The sequence below is a fragment of the Equus asinus genome, chromosome 11, assembly GCF_041296235.1.
Source record: "Equus asinus isolate D_3611 breed Donkey chromosome 11, EquAss-T2T_v2, whole genome shotgun sequence".
NCBI lineage: Eukaryota > Metazoa > Chordata > Mammalia > Perissodactyla > Equidae > Equus > Equus asinus.
In genome coordinates this window covers 31,098,824-31,113,092 of record NC_091800.1, presented here as the reverse complement: position 1 = coordinate 31,113,092, position 14,269 = coordinate 31,098,824, and the positions used below count along the sequence as shown (strand labels likewise).

The following is a 14,269-nucleotide window of genomic DNA, read 5'->3' as shown; positions in this document are numbered from 1 at the left end:
CAATTTGAAGTCCCTCATACGCTTTTCAAAGTAATTTGGCATCTGCTGAAGGTCGTTGTCATTTTAGATAACTGCTTTTCTTTCTACAAAGACAAAAGTGAGTGGAAAGAAGACAACGATCTGCCGAAAACCGAGGTTCCTATGAAGGAGGAGGACCGATTATGTCCCTCACGCAGCTGCCGCAGGGTGCGCCTGCAGCCAGCGATCGGCACGCTCAATTTCAGCAATGCAAGGCCGCTCCAGAAAAGACATTTACCTTGGAGTCCAGCTGCTGCATGTATGACCAGAGATACTCTATATTGGCTCCAAAAGGATGGACGTGAAGAAACGTTGATATGATGCCTGAATTAAAAAGACAAACAGTGGACGTTACTGAGAGGCAAATAAGAGTCTCAGTCAAATAATGTCATCTAACCCCAAAGACGGTTTTGTCAGGCTAAGTTATGGTCTTGCCATTTCTAAGAGCACTCAGCAAGCATTCAATAGCAGCATGTTTTGGGGACAGTAATAGTAACATGGCACACAGAACACTCCATCTCCTGGAATGACAGTAGTTAGAAAAGCTAGACTCAGACAAAATATAGATGGATAAAGGTATTTCTAAACAAAGACTCCTGGAAGCATTTCAACTACCAATTTTATGCTTGATTTACCAATACAAAATTGTAGTTATTGGAAGGATAAAATTCCCTCTCTTCTTTTTCTCAGTGGACTTCGCGGTATGAAAACGGCTCATACAGCTGTGTGAGAAGTCACACTGCCTCAAATTTCTCTGATAATTACAGCTGCTGGTTATGAAAAGTATTTAATCCACATTTCTCCTAACTCCACTGAAGGAAGCACAAATCCTTCTGGAAACATTCCCTATCTCCCGTGGTTGTTGCTGTTGTTTAAAGGGAGCCAGCTTGCCCTCTCGTTCTCCCTGCTGTAATTTACAAGATCATCTTAGAAGGTCTGGGAATGGAGGGTTTGGCTGGAGTCTGATTATAAATCAGAAGGCTTTTCCATTGTGAAAATCAACTGTCAACAAGGTACTGACAAATGAAAAGCTGGATGCAGGCGTCAGGGCTGAAGGAAAGGCATTAGCTTCCTACCCTCCCCGCTCCTATATCCAAATCGAAATAGTGAAAATGAGGATGTTGATTCCACAGACTGTATGCTGCTGTTTGTTAAGAAACTGTGTTCACACTGACATATATTTTGGTTCTCTTTTAAACAGGCTTCAAGATGAATTACATCAGAGGATAACCCCTCTCGTGCTGTTTATTGTGAAGCTTTGGAGCCTGAGAGACAAAGGTCAAAGGGCAGACACCCACTTGCATGAATGGCAGTCAGGGCTGGCACTAGCTGAGCACATCCTTCTCGCACGACGTCGTCCTGTGAATTGCAGGGGGCCCTTGGACTGATCTGGGAGAGGCCCCACGGCCCCCTCCTCTCCTGTGGGATGGTTGGGAGGCTCTGGGATGAGTGGGATCAGTTTCTGAAGGAAAGCTCCCAGTTTATCCTTGAGCTGAGGACACAGAACTGAAGACTCTCGATAAGCACTCTCAAAGACCTGTCCTCAGAACTCTGCTTTCATGAGGTTTTTATTGGTTTACAGTGAAATGAGGAAGATAGAAACAATTCCTTACATTTCTCCATAAAGCTAAAACCTCAGTTTTCAGAGATTAACCTGTTTTTCTTGAGATATAAAGAATTACCATTTTATTCTGAGTTTATGTTCTCCCTTTTTTACTACAATGTCCTTCTTTCATGAAATAATGGCGATGATAGACCATAATGATGGTAGTTGTAATATCTTTCAGTGGCAAATAGCCATTTTTAATATACTTAAGTGGAATTGTTTTTTCTCCCTCCTATACCACCTTATTTGTTAATATATCGTTTAATTTTATAGACCTGGCAGCTACTTCCCTGCTCTCAGGGAAAGAAATTCTCAAATCTGGTGAGGTGGCGTTCTAAGTAATTATGTTACTAATAAGAGTTAAAATACAGAAGCTCATGAATGATTTACTTAAAAAAATTAGAACAGAAGTGTTTAAAAAATAACACTTTCATTTGCACTTCTGAAGTGGGAGAGAGGAGCAGAATTCTTGGGGGAATTGCCTCTGTTTCAGGATTGCGGGTGGGGCTTTCCCTGCTGTCCTAGGCTGAGGACAGGGGTACTACGTCCACGTGAAGGTTTCTACAGACAGCCTTGAACAATCGGTAGGCAGTCGCCACGCCCTTTAAGGAGGAGGACAGGAAAGGGAGAAGGAGTAGTCAACCCCGGCTTTGTGAGAAGGCGAGGGTGTTCCTAGGGAGAGGCTTTTCCTTCTCCCACACAGGCTTTCCCAGGGAGGGGAGGGGGTGCTTGAAGAAAGTGGCTCACAGAGCCTGGAGGGCTGCTGCAAGAGGGGGAAGCAGCAGTGCTCTCCTGGGTTGGACATCTGCTCAGGTAGCAGACTGATCCGGCTTTGCACTGGCCTGAGCACAGAGGGGATGGCAGGGCTGATATGGGGAGCTGTGTGGCACTGCAGCCTTTAGGGTGACAAGGATGTGTGAGTTTCCCATGGGGCAAGGGGGCATCTCAGAAGGTAGAGGGGCTTGAGCAGTCTTACCAGTAAACTACCCCAAGGGCCCCAGCAGCCAGATAAAAACATTTGTCATATTCATCTCCCCACTGGACAGACTTAATATCTCCTGGAGAACCCACAGCCTCTCCTATGAATGCCCATGGGAGTGTGATGTGAAGATAAATGTCTTCAGTAGAATGAAAAGAATGAGTCAGAAAAGGATGGGAGCGGAGGTGTTGTGAAGGAGAGGCTGATAACTCTTGGCCTAGGAGACGAAGTGCTGAAGGAGGCAATTTAGGGATACCAGAAATGGGAGGAGCTGGAGTGCTGCTTTTGTTGCCTCCGTGATGTTGGCCTCCCTCTGTGTACATGGACTTGCTCCTTCGCTATTTACTGTCCCTCAGTCCCAATCTGAGGTCTACACCCCCAAGGAACTCTGCCCTTAGACAGTCTTTATATGTTCTGGTTCAGTATTGGAAATATTGTATGCATTTACTATAAACGTACGTTGAATGAATTTATCCTCTAGTACTGAGAACAGCCAGTATATTTCTTTAAAAATTCTATTGTTCTATTATTGATAAATGGGGATAAATAAGAACCTTAAACATTGCTACCAGTACTAATCGATGATGTACTACTCTTCCAAAAATCAGCAAACTTTGAGGCATTATTCACTGGTGATTCCTGCCCTTAACTCATCCTGTTATGGATTAAGAAGCACAGAGTAACTTGGATGTTCTGGGTATGGATAATGTTTATCGAAACTATTTTGCTCATAAAACTAAGTGGCAAATGCTCATATGATTTCTATATATATTTCTAAAATCAGATTAGAAATCCTGACCCAGGCACCAGCCTGGTGGCCTAGTGGTTAAGTTCACGTGCTCTGCTTCAGCGGCCTGGGGTTCACCGGTTCAGATCCTGAAAGCTGACCTAGAAACTGCTCATCAAGCCATGCTGAGGTGGTGTCCCACAGAGAAGAACTAGAAGGACATACAACTAAGATATACAACTATGTACTGGGGCTTTGAAGAGGAAAAAAAGGGGAAGATTGGCAACAGATCTTAGCTCAGAGCCAATCTTCCTTACCAAAAAAAAAAAAGCATACCTTAAAAAAACAAAGAAATCCTGACCCACCCATGGGTAATTTTCCTTAGGACAGTAATCAGAACCATCTAGGTGGTAGCTGATATTAACAAGCCATTAGCTTTTCTTTATAAAAGTTTAGCAATTGACGCTACATTCATGTGGGGCCAAGGCAGGCAGTTAAATAAAGGTTTCCCAAGCTTTTCCCATGGATGGCAACCATGTTATTCGGTATTGCTAGACATACAGCACAAACGGGAAATATTAGTCATCCTCCTTCCAAGTACAGCTCCTCTCACAGTCCCCACTCCTGCCGCTGCCCATCCCAGTAGCATCACAGAGGCATCAGTCACGCCACCGGAGAAAATGTAGTTTCTAGGCCCGAGTTTTGGATCAGATTCATTTAGCGGGGAGCTTCCTAAATAAACCTCTTTATGTAAAAAAATAAAGCCTCTTTGCAGCTCCTTTAAAGGAACTGGGATACTTCCTGAGAAAGGAAAATAGGATAGCTGCAACTCAAAATCTAGTGAAAAATTCTACAAACCCAGAAAATGGAGACTATTTTATGGTTCCTGGGAGGGAACTAAAGGTTTGGTAAAAGTGACACCAGGACCTGAGGGTGGAGAACTCAGCCATTACTGAGCTGGTGGATCTGCATAGGGATGGAAGTAACAGTTGGTCTTGGCCATTTCCATAGAGAAGCAGACGTCTTCATATTTAAGAACGGGTTTCCCAACAGTGGAAAATACAACCACAAGCAGCTAATTTAAGAAAATAAAAAAGGAGTAGAGAAGGCTGTCAGTACTCTTGAACTTTTTGCACATCTCAGGGCCTTAAAAACGACTAGAAAGATATACAATCCAGCTCTGTACAACCTGTGGCAAATCCTTCATTAGGAAGGCCCATTTAATCAGGCACGTAAAGGCTTTTTGAGCTTTCCCATCAAAATTGTCTAGTTTATTCTCATTTTTAGAGCTCACTAAGACCATAGGAGGAGCATTTAAATTAGCTGGATAGTGCTAGATTTTTACTGCTTCATTCACTCTTATTTAAACATTTCCTTAGCAGCAATTAGGTGCCAAGGTGCTAGGGAAACAGCATTGCGGCAGACAGACAAGGTTCCTACTCTTGGGGAATTTATAGTCTAAGTGAGCAACACAGATGATAAACAAGAAGATTAGAAAGAAACGAAACATTGTTTCAGACAGTGGTAAGCAGAGTGAAGAAAACAAAGCAGGTAATAGATAGAACGGTGGTGGTGGGGTAACCTCAAACTTGGTGGAGGGACACTATATCCGGAGGTTGAGCGAAGGCAAATTTTCCTGAGAGTCAGATGAGAAGGAGCCAGCAACACAGAGCCCAGGGGAAGATCACTCCAGGTACAGGCAACAGAAAGTGCAAAGGGCCTGAGGTGGAAATGAGCCAGAAGGAACAAACCTGGCTGGAGAGTGGTACAATGTGTTTGGAGGTAGGTGGGAAGCCAGATCAAGAAGGGCCTTGTATGCCAGAGTAAGGGGTTTGGATTAAATTCTACATATAGTAGGAAACCAACAGAAGGGATCTAAGCAGGGGCATGATATGATCTGAATTATGTTTTAAACTTATCATTCAAGCTCCTGTGTGGTAAACAGACAAAATAGAAATGGGAGACCAATTAGAAGTGTCTACACACGACCTGAAGCTGCTTTAAAGGTATAAGATAGTAGAGTTCATGTTTCTATGTTGAAGGTATGACCCTCTACTTACATCTGAGATCACTGCCTAAGGGCGATGCAGCTTTCATTACAGTCCTCATAGATTACAGAGTGTTGAGTTGAAAAAGACCCTCTAATCAACCTCCTAACTTTATACAACATGAGGAATGAGATACACAGGGGTTAAGCGATATGCCCAGTGTATCAAATGCCTCCATCCACAAATATTCTGCGTGAGCCTGCCCTGCTCAGGGCTGTTTAAAGATCATCAGGTACTGTGGTTTGTCACAGGGCCATACACCCTACTCCCATCTTTTTCTCATATGGACTCCTATTTTAAAAAGCTGGTTGGTTACCTGATGAGAACAAAATATCAATTTGTACATTCAGTTTGGGGAGTGCTTTATTCTCTTTGAGTTGAGTGAGAAATGGAATCCCACCAGAATGCACTCTCCTATCTTCAGGCTACTTGGAGTTTTATTCCAAAGTCTCTGTGTCAACTTGTAAATTCTGGCTGAGAATTGCTTTCCTTATGTCCGCACTGGTTGCCAGTCTCCCGGGAAATTTCAGGAAACCCCGGGCTCTATCAGCTCACTGGGGCAGGGGGGCACCCCAGGGATCTCCAGGAACCTCAGCTCTGCAGAGGAACAGCTGTCTCTCTAGACACAGTCATATCTTGCTGGAAACCGACAGAAGCCTGATCATAAGCCAGTCTTAAATATTCCTGCTTCATGTTACAGCCCATATGAAGGCTCCACGGACACTGAACTAGAGAGCTAGCCAGGAGGATACTATGTGAAATCTGGGTTTCCCAATAAGCCATGAGGGGACAGTTGTCTCTGGGCAGCTGCAGAGCGATAAAGCATTCAGAGGAAGCAGAGAGAGGCAGGACCATGAGTGGATGGCAGAAGACTGATCAAACAGTTGTGGTTTAGTCGGATACTTCTCAGTGCCTTGGGATTCTAAAAAGCTTTCATTTTCCAGAAAGCAGTTTGTTCCACTTATTTGGGGAGTGTAATACGTAACTTGTATGGTTAGGTTTTTTGTTGTTGTTGTTACAATCTGTCTACCGGTCTTATTTTATCTAAATCTCTGAGACTGTATTTGGGCCTTTCAGTAAATAGTTCCTTGTATCTGAAATGTCCTTGACGGCTCCCTTATCTATCTGGAGAAACCCTATGCATCCTTTAGGACTCGCTCAACTGTCCTTTCCTACAACCAGGAATCTGTAGCACACATAGCCCCTGCTCTGTGTTTCTGATTTTACTACGAACCACATTTCATTGTCATTAACCACTTTCTTTCTCTAGTCTATGAACTTCTTGGGGGAAGAGATCACCTTATCACCACCATCAGCTAACACAGCTCTTGGCAGATGGCAGGACAGTAGTTCTCAAAACATGGTCCCAGAAGTGCTGGCTCTGATATCACCTCAGATGTTAGTTTTACAATAAACAGAATCTCCATGTAGGGATTCTGCCTTTTAAACAGGCTGCCCAGATGATTCTTTTCTACACTGAAGGCTGGTAATTTTTATTGCAGGCTCTTGACAAACATTTGTTGATTTATTGATATAGACATTCGTTCTAGGAAACAAGATTTAGGTCAATGATTCATTCTTTATGGTCAGTAGCTTCCAGAGAAGAAAACACTCTTCAAATTACTTTTCTCGGGTGCAGCCTACATATAGCCTCAACTCTATTCACTGAAAAGACCAAAAATCACTACTCAACCTTCTTTAAGTGTATTTTTCTACATTCTATTCATCTGCTTCCTAATACCCACCTATTAGGGGGAACATTCTAATTTGGACATAGACAGGTTGTGTGCAGATGTGTGAAATGGTGACAATGATGGAAATGGTGGTGGTGGTGGTAGGGGGAGAGCCTGATATAAAGAAGGATCTTGGTTACCCATAGTATGTATGTCCTGAGCTGCAGAGGAGTCAGGATGATACGTAAAGAAGTTTGCCTGATCATTGAGAATTTGAGGGCAGTTCTCGGGGGTCTGGGGAAGTGTTGAGGAACAGCTACTTCATAAACAGAGTGGTTGAGAAGGTTTTGACTCTACCTAGAAGGGTTTACAATGATGACTAGCATTGACAAGGTGCCAATCAGGGCTGCTGAGACTGGAAATCTATTGAGTAGAATTAATTAAAAAGCAAGAGAAGATGGAGTGATACAGACCCAGAGTTATACTGTCAATATCTCCTCAGAGCTATATGTCTATGAATAAAAAAATTTTGATCCGTTCTCCTTCATAACAATAGCCAGTGGTTTCCAGGCAAACACAGCTCCAAAGTTTTGGTCCTAAATCAAAAGTATTGACTCATTCTATCCCACACAAGTTCAATGCATGCCAGATCCAACATGTAGGCCATATGTGAAATGAACCAGGAGTTCTGGCATAGACACTAGGCAATGTCAAGCTGGCCTAATGTGCGGTTACTATAGAGTTGTGAGATGTAAAATGCTATCCTGCAATGTCCCCATCAAAATGTAATTTTTTTAGGTCCAATTATATGTCAACCTGTCTTCACAATGATTGATTGCAAAATAAATAATCCAGAAATCACAATAATGAAGTGCTTTCTAAGGGCCTATCTTCTTTAGTTGAATTGGAACATGGCACTCAGTGCCCATTAATTGTCAAGCAGAAAGTTTGGCAGAATGATTAAACTCCCAAGGGACTCAGGATCCAAATCTTCAAAGCTCCAACAATGTTATCAATGAAATCCCACTGATCTTCTATAATATATACCTAACTTATGTGCCTTAAAGACTCCAATTTCTTAAAATGGTCATGAGAATGTCTAGAAAGAATATTTACTTTTGCCCAGATAAATTAGTGTCATAAATAATCACAAACAACTAGGATTCCTCATTGTTTAGGAAGTTCTAGCTTCAGTTTTATGTTCTCTGTAGATGGAATCCATTTGAATAGCTTATTTCTCAACCCCCTGCCTTCTCTTCCAGGCAATCAAGATTTGTGCCACTATACATTTTTTATATAACATTTGTGTGTTCCACGAGGGTGTCAAGTTATCTGAAATATTCGCACATAGTATATACAGTAGGCACCCAGATGTGATGGAGATTTTGCCAATAAGTATTTTTAATTCAAGGGAGATTTTTCTGCTGTGCTCCTGGCCTTCTAGACTGACTTAGAGCTGGCCCATTCTATCCTCTATATAGGCTTAATTATTCCAAGGGAAGATTCCAGGGAAACTTCAAAGAGTATTCCTGACCCCTCCAGATATACCCAGAAGTCCAGGGGACTCCCAGAATCATTGTGCCTACAAGTATTCTTCGGAAAAGTGTAGCCCCAGCACCAGAAACTCCTTTCTCTCTCTAGCCTGGTCCCGAGCAGTTTTGGACCCATATTCTGTCCCTATCACAGTCCTTCTCTAGATTCCAGAAGCTGCAGGAGAGGTCTTCATGGTCCCAACACTCAGGTATCTACAAAGTATGAATGGCTCAACTCAACCAGCAGAGGTTCGTGTTAAATGGCAGGGGGCAATTGCATCCTTTGGCAGGATCCATTTTGCCAGTCTTGGAAACTCTTCCCTACCTTGGCATTCTTTTGGATGATTACTCTCTCTTTGACAACAAAAGAGTGTAAATGCCTAGAGATTTGGGGAGAGGGTTTGGGCAAGAAGTCATCTGTAATCAAACTTCATTAACTAGAGTAAAATGGAATACTGAGGTAGAGAGGAAATGGAGAAATGAAGGGAAAAATTAAATGACTAAGTTTATTTTAATCAACAACTTAAATCTCCAGCCTCCTTTCTACCTAAACATTTATATAAATTGATTTAAAATGAGTATCACATGCTGTTTCTCTTTTGCTCGACCCTGAACTTCAAAAGCTAACATAGGTAGACCAGTTCAAAAGACCAAAAGTAAGGGGGAAAGTCCTGGAAAATTTAGAGTTGTTTGTGCCTACTTTTTATTGAAGATCCTGAGTTATCAAATTTTTTTCTTTCTAACACACTTGAATTTACCAATTAAAAAATTTTTTTCTAATACTGAAGACCTCAGCAGAAGTGACATGTTATAAATGTAACCTTCCTTTCTACTTCTGTTAACCTCGGTGTGTAAAGCACACCATTTTTTAAATTTTTAGGTAGCTGATTAAAAAAATTTATGTGTGTATATATATATATGCGTGTATATATGTGTGTGTGTATATATGTATGTACATATATAGTAACTACTTAGAAGACATTGTAAATGAACTGTGTTCTTCAAGTAGAACGTACAAGGAGAAGCAATCTGTAGTGAGAGGCAGGAAATAGAATAAAGAAAATGGAGACCTATTCCCACTTTTTAACCTTTAAGTGGTCTGTATTATTCAGACAAACAAAGAGAGAGAGTCTGCTGTGGATTGTTGCATGCTTTGTTCACACACTAAAAGCATCATGGGGAAAATAACAACTTTGTCACACTGAGAGAAAGAGAAACAGTTGTCAGAGTTTGACACATTTTGCAATAGAAGAAAAATCCAGTTGCCAACTACATATGGGTTCATTTTGGGTTCCTGGAACTGAGAGCCCATCAGCATGTCTTATGAAACTTGTGCATAGCATGTGATTACGGCTGTATATCATCAGAGAGAAAAAAATAATTGGTTTTCCTTGGAGTATCTCTAAGTTGATGTCATATTCAATAACCCTGTAGTTGAAAAATCTATATATGATGGATGAAGTTTGGACTATCTTTTGAATTTAATTCCTCCTGTGCCAGCTTCTGCGGGCCCTGGTGTACCTGTCATTTTGAGGTGAGTACATGCAGTATTTAGAAAATGCAGCCAGGTGCTACTTCTGCCAGATGATGAACTACAGAACAATGTGTCTCACATGTACAGTGGCCTCATTCTTCACTCTTAACCATGCCACAGAGGAGCCAGTCTAAACTTGGAACCCCAGTCTAGGGTCAGTGCCAAGGCGCAGCTTGAACTAATGCTGTGCATCACAGAGTGAAGATGGTGGTTTCTCCTTCTCTGAGTTTGAGGAATCCGGAAACAGCCTTAAACATACAGGCTCCTAAGGTAGGGTTCCAGGCACATTACTAACACGTCCTCATCAAGAACTCTTCCTTGTGAGAATAAGTACTACTTCTGAATCTGCTCATGAGGATGATCAAAAGGGAACATTTAGAGCGTCACCTCTGGTCCAGATACAGAAAAAGCCACCCTAGATGTATTTTGTGGGCCAAGTGATTTTTTTGAAATGAACAGCAACGTCCTTCCTTCTACTTTCCCTTTGCTTAGCGGCCAGCTTGTTTTATTTAACTTGGGTAAATGGATCCAAACTTGGGCAGGGAAGCCTGGATTAGACTGTCCTAGAGTAGCCCAGCAGTGGTAGTCTGGATGCCCTTATATCATCAGCATTGTAGGTCTGGCCTTGGGCTGACCTCAGGATGTGGTCTCTCTTGAGCCTGGGGATCTGGCTTGGTTTGGAACGTTTGGGTTGGATTCAATGTGGCCTCCACTTGGAATTGATGAGTCCAGATTTTGAAATCAGATTTGTAACATGTGAGATGCAAATTAATCTGTCTTCTAGTACTCAGATTTATGATCAACAGCTAACTAATATACATGGATATAGAAGAGCAAAACCCTCATTGGTTTGTACAACCCTAATTTGAAATGTACATAATACAATCTTGACAGAGTTAATCTCACTTCTGATAGAAGGCAAAGCTGTTTAAATTGTTAACACGTTGAAGGTGAATTACTTAAATATTATTTAAGTAAATTACCTGAGAATTATTTAAGAGAACAGATGAGGAAAACAGAATTTCCTTACCGATTAGCAGAGCTTCTTTCTCTGATTTTAAGCCTTGGCTTCTTTTCTCAATATTGTTCTCTCGGTCTTGGTTGACCAATGCAACTGTCAACACATTGATTTCCTATAAAGTTAAAAAACAAAAACCATAGAGGTGTTTATGTAGATTCTGTGAATTTCAATAAAAGCCACCAGGTCTTTTAAATTCTATAAAACAGGACATCACTTCATTTATAACTGAAGATCAACTTTTATAAGTAATTGATCTATTTGCCCAACAGTAGAAAAGTAATTCTAGAACTTAAGCTCCTAGCTACCACTCTGAGCAAACCGAGTAACGCTCTCCAAAAGTGGCACATTTGGTGCCAATTATCTTAGGTTTTTGTCCATGTTTTGATTAAATCCTGTTAGCAAAAACTGTATTTGACTGTAGCTACTTTAACATGTTTTATTTCAAATATGAAAAATTCTCTTGAAAAGCACATACAGACTGATTTATAATACTAGGCTAGTAACTTGTTTGAGTGTGCGGGGAAACAGGGCCCATTGCGAAGGTGAGATACAATTGTTGTTAGGAGTGTTTAAGTTGAGTAAGCATAGTCTTTATACACAACTGCAAAAGGTAGATAAAGCAAAGGTTGGGAAATTCTTTTCTTTGGAAACTAAAAATGAAGACTTGTACAACAAGCCAATAGCGCATGAAACATTGAGGCTGGACTATTTTTAGTTCTGTCTATGGTCTTTTTTATTTAAAAACAGAGAAAAATATTTAACTCATATTCTCCCAGACTTGATATTAGCACTCAAACTGGAGAATGATTTAATAGAAAATCAAATGTAATGGTCAGAGACCTGCATATATGGGATAGTAGAATCATTACGGTAATTGAGTCTTGGAGGGAATTTTCTCATGGAAAGATAAGCTTCAGAGGACTAGCATATTGAGCAAAGGGTTAAGGACACTGTTTTGATTTGATGATGGGGAATCTGCCAGGATGACAGAGGACAGATAGGGAAGGACAAAGGAGAACTTAGATGGTCTGAGCAAATGGTTTGGCAGGTGTTACCAGGCCTGGAACTGGTTATAGGATAGATATTTAGCTAGTTAATATAAATTAACAAAATTGGCCAGATAAAACCATATAGGAAAGCACTGGGAGCATGTTGGGCATGAAAAGAGCACAAACCCCATCTGAAGGCATTCAAATAAAAAAAAGACAGAAAAAAAATCCAAAACCTCAGTGCATGCCAATCAAAATAGATCCACAAGCTTAATTTAATCTATGAGCTACTGATTTGTAAATCTGAGGGAATTAGAAATTGCCAGGAAAGAAGACCCTCCTGAGACATGCACTTGGTGGTATTTGGTGAGCGTTTTAGAGGCTCCTCTAAAGGCCAGACTTACCTGCTGAAGACTGAGTGATGGAGACCAAGAGAGGATGGGTAAGGTAAAGATGGGAACCAGATCAGAGGGTACCAACTACGGCCTGGGGCTGATGGTAGGAGTCTGCCCATGAGGACTGGGGTCAGAGAGGGTTTAGGGAATGGTCCAGGGCAAGTCTGGAGCCAGCTGGACATAAACGGTCACTAGAGATGAGAAACGCTCTTCTACTTCAAAAAGGGATCTTGGGAACAAGCCCCAGTGGAAACACAATGAAGAACTTTAAGACAGAATAAACCCAAAGGTTTATTAGATGAGATTAGAACATTTTATAAAGGGGAGCTACAGGGAAAGGAATAGGAAGTCCTTCTGTGATGAAATAACATACGGTGTTTTCTGATTAGGCTGTGTCTCAATTGGAGCAGAGAAGGCTGTGTGGATGCTGCATCTCTCTGGGCTAGTGGGGACAAGGAGCTTGCTGAGTTCTGTTAGTGGTGTGCCCTAAGGACATACAGGTCCCACAGGGACATGGTGCTAGGCTTCTATGCCTGGGAGAGTAAGATTGCTAAGCAGAGTACAGGCTGAGGCTCTGTAAAAGTCTCCCAACAGAAGTTTAGGAAGAAGGAAGATGGAAAAACATTAACTAGGATGATGATTGCATCATTTAAGAATACAAATAATGAACCCCTGAGGTCAGTAGAAACAGTATCTCCAATAAAGGGTGATCTGTTCAGAGCCGGGATGATAATTGGGACCAAATGAAATTACTGAGAAGGGTTTGGCAGACAACAGGTCCACATTAATTGCCAAAACTGAGTGGTGTCCTGGGGCCATCACACAGTTGAGGATCCAGGTTTAGTTAGGGAAATGGACCATAGAGGGCAGGCAGCATGTCAGGAGTCAGCAATAAATGGCAAGGGCAGAATAGATTGAGACCACTCGAGAATGCTGTTAGACACCTGTCCCCATATTCAAAGCTGGAGTCATGAAGAGAGGGGACTTTGAGCAGACCCCAACAACTGCTACTGAATGAACATCTACGAGGAGCCAGATGTAGCCTGCCAGTAAGCGGTGCTTTGATAATGTTTTAGGGTTGGGCAAATGAGGATGGAAAGATAAGAAAGAATCCTAGGACTACTTTTCTGTGGAAATATTTCTTGAGATTCAATATTGTAGCCTGTGCTCTGCTGACCACAAATGATGTACTCCTACATGGTCATCGTCAGCGACCGTGGAGTGGAGACACCTCTCTCCAAGGCTCTCACAACAGTCCAGCAGGCCTGGGCCTGACAGAAACCTGAGGCTTGGCAGATGCTTCAGCCTTTGGGTGCTACTGCGAGTTCTGTCCAGGATGGAGATGGAGCTGCTTTTCTGACTCCTCCAGGATGGAGAATTATGTTGGGAAGTGGTACAGGACCTAATGAAGCTGATCAGGCAGGTTCCAAGGAGTGCTTGCATATCGTACTAAGTTGGCCTCAAGAATCTCCTAAAGGGGAAATATCATTTTCATTATACTCATAGGTGTGTCCAAGCATATTAACTTGAGACTTGGGTCTATAACATCCTTTAGTGAAGTGCACCAACTTGTGACCACTCAAAAGAGTTACTATGACTAAGCGCTCTGGAACCTAAGCCTGCCTGGGGCATGATATACAAGCTCAGACTCTTGCTGACAAAGTCACAGAATTAATGATATGGGTGAATGCTGATGTCATACATTTTGCCAGAGACAAAATTTAAAATTAATATGGTTGTATATTAA

General features: G+C 41.8%; 1 protein-coding gene across 13 annotated transcripts in view; it reads right to left on the bottom strand.

Annotated features, from left to right (window-relative positions):
- The window catches only part of ENOX1 (ecto-NOX disulfide-thiol exchanger 1), a 533,277-nt gene that overhangs the window by 10,923 nt on the left and 508,085 nt on the right, over nt 1–14,269 (bottom strand). For all 13 annotated transcript variants that reach the window (XM_070480830.1, XM_070480828.1, XM_070480825.1 and 10 more), the window contains 2 exons: nt 11,148–11,250; nt 257–342 (listed from right to left, as the gene is read on the bottom strand). In XM_070480830.1, coding sequence (XP_070336931.1) covers nt 257–342; nt 11,148–11,250 — 189 coding nt within the window. The remainder of the gene's footprint in view (nt 1–256; nt 343–11,147; nt 11,251–14,269) is intronic.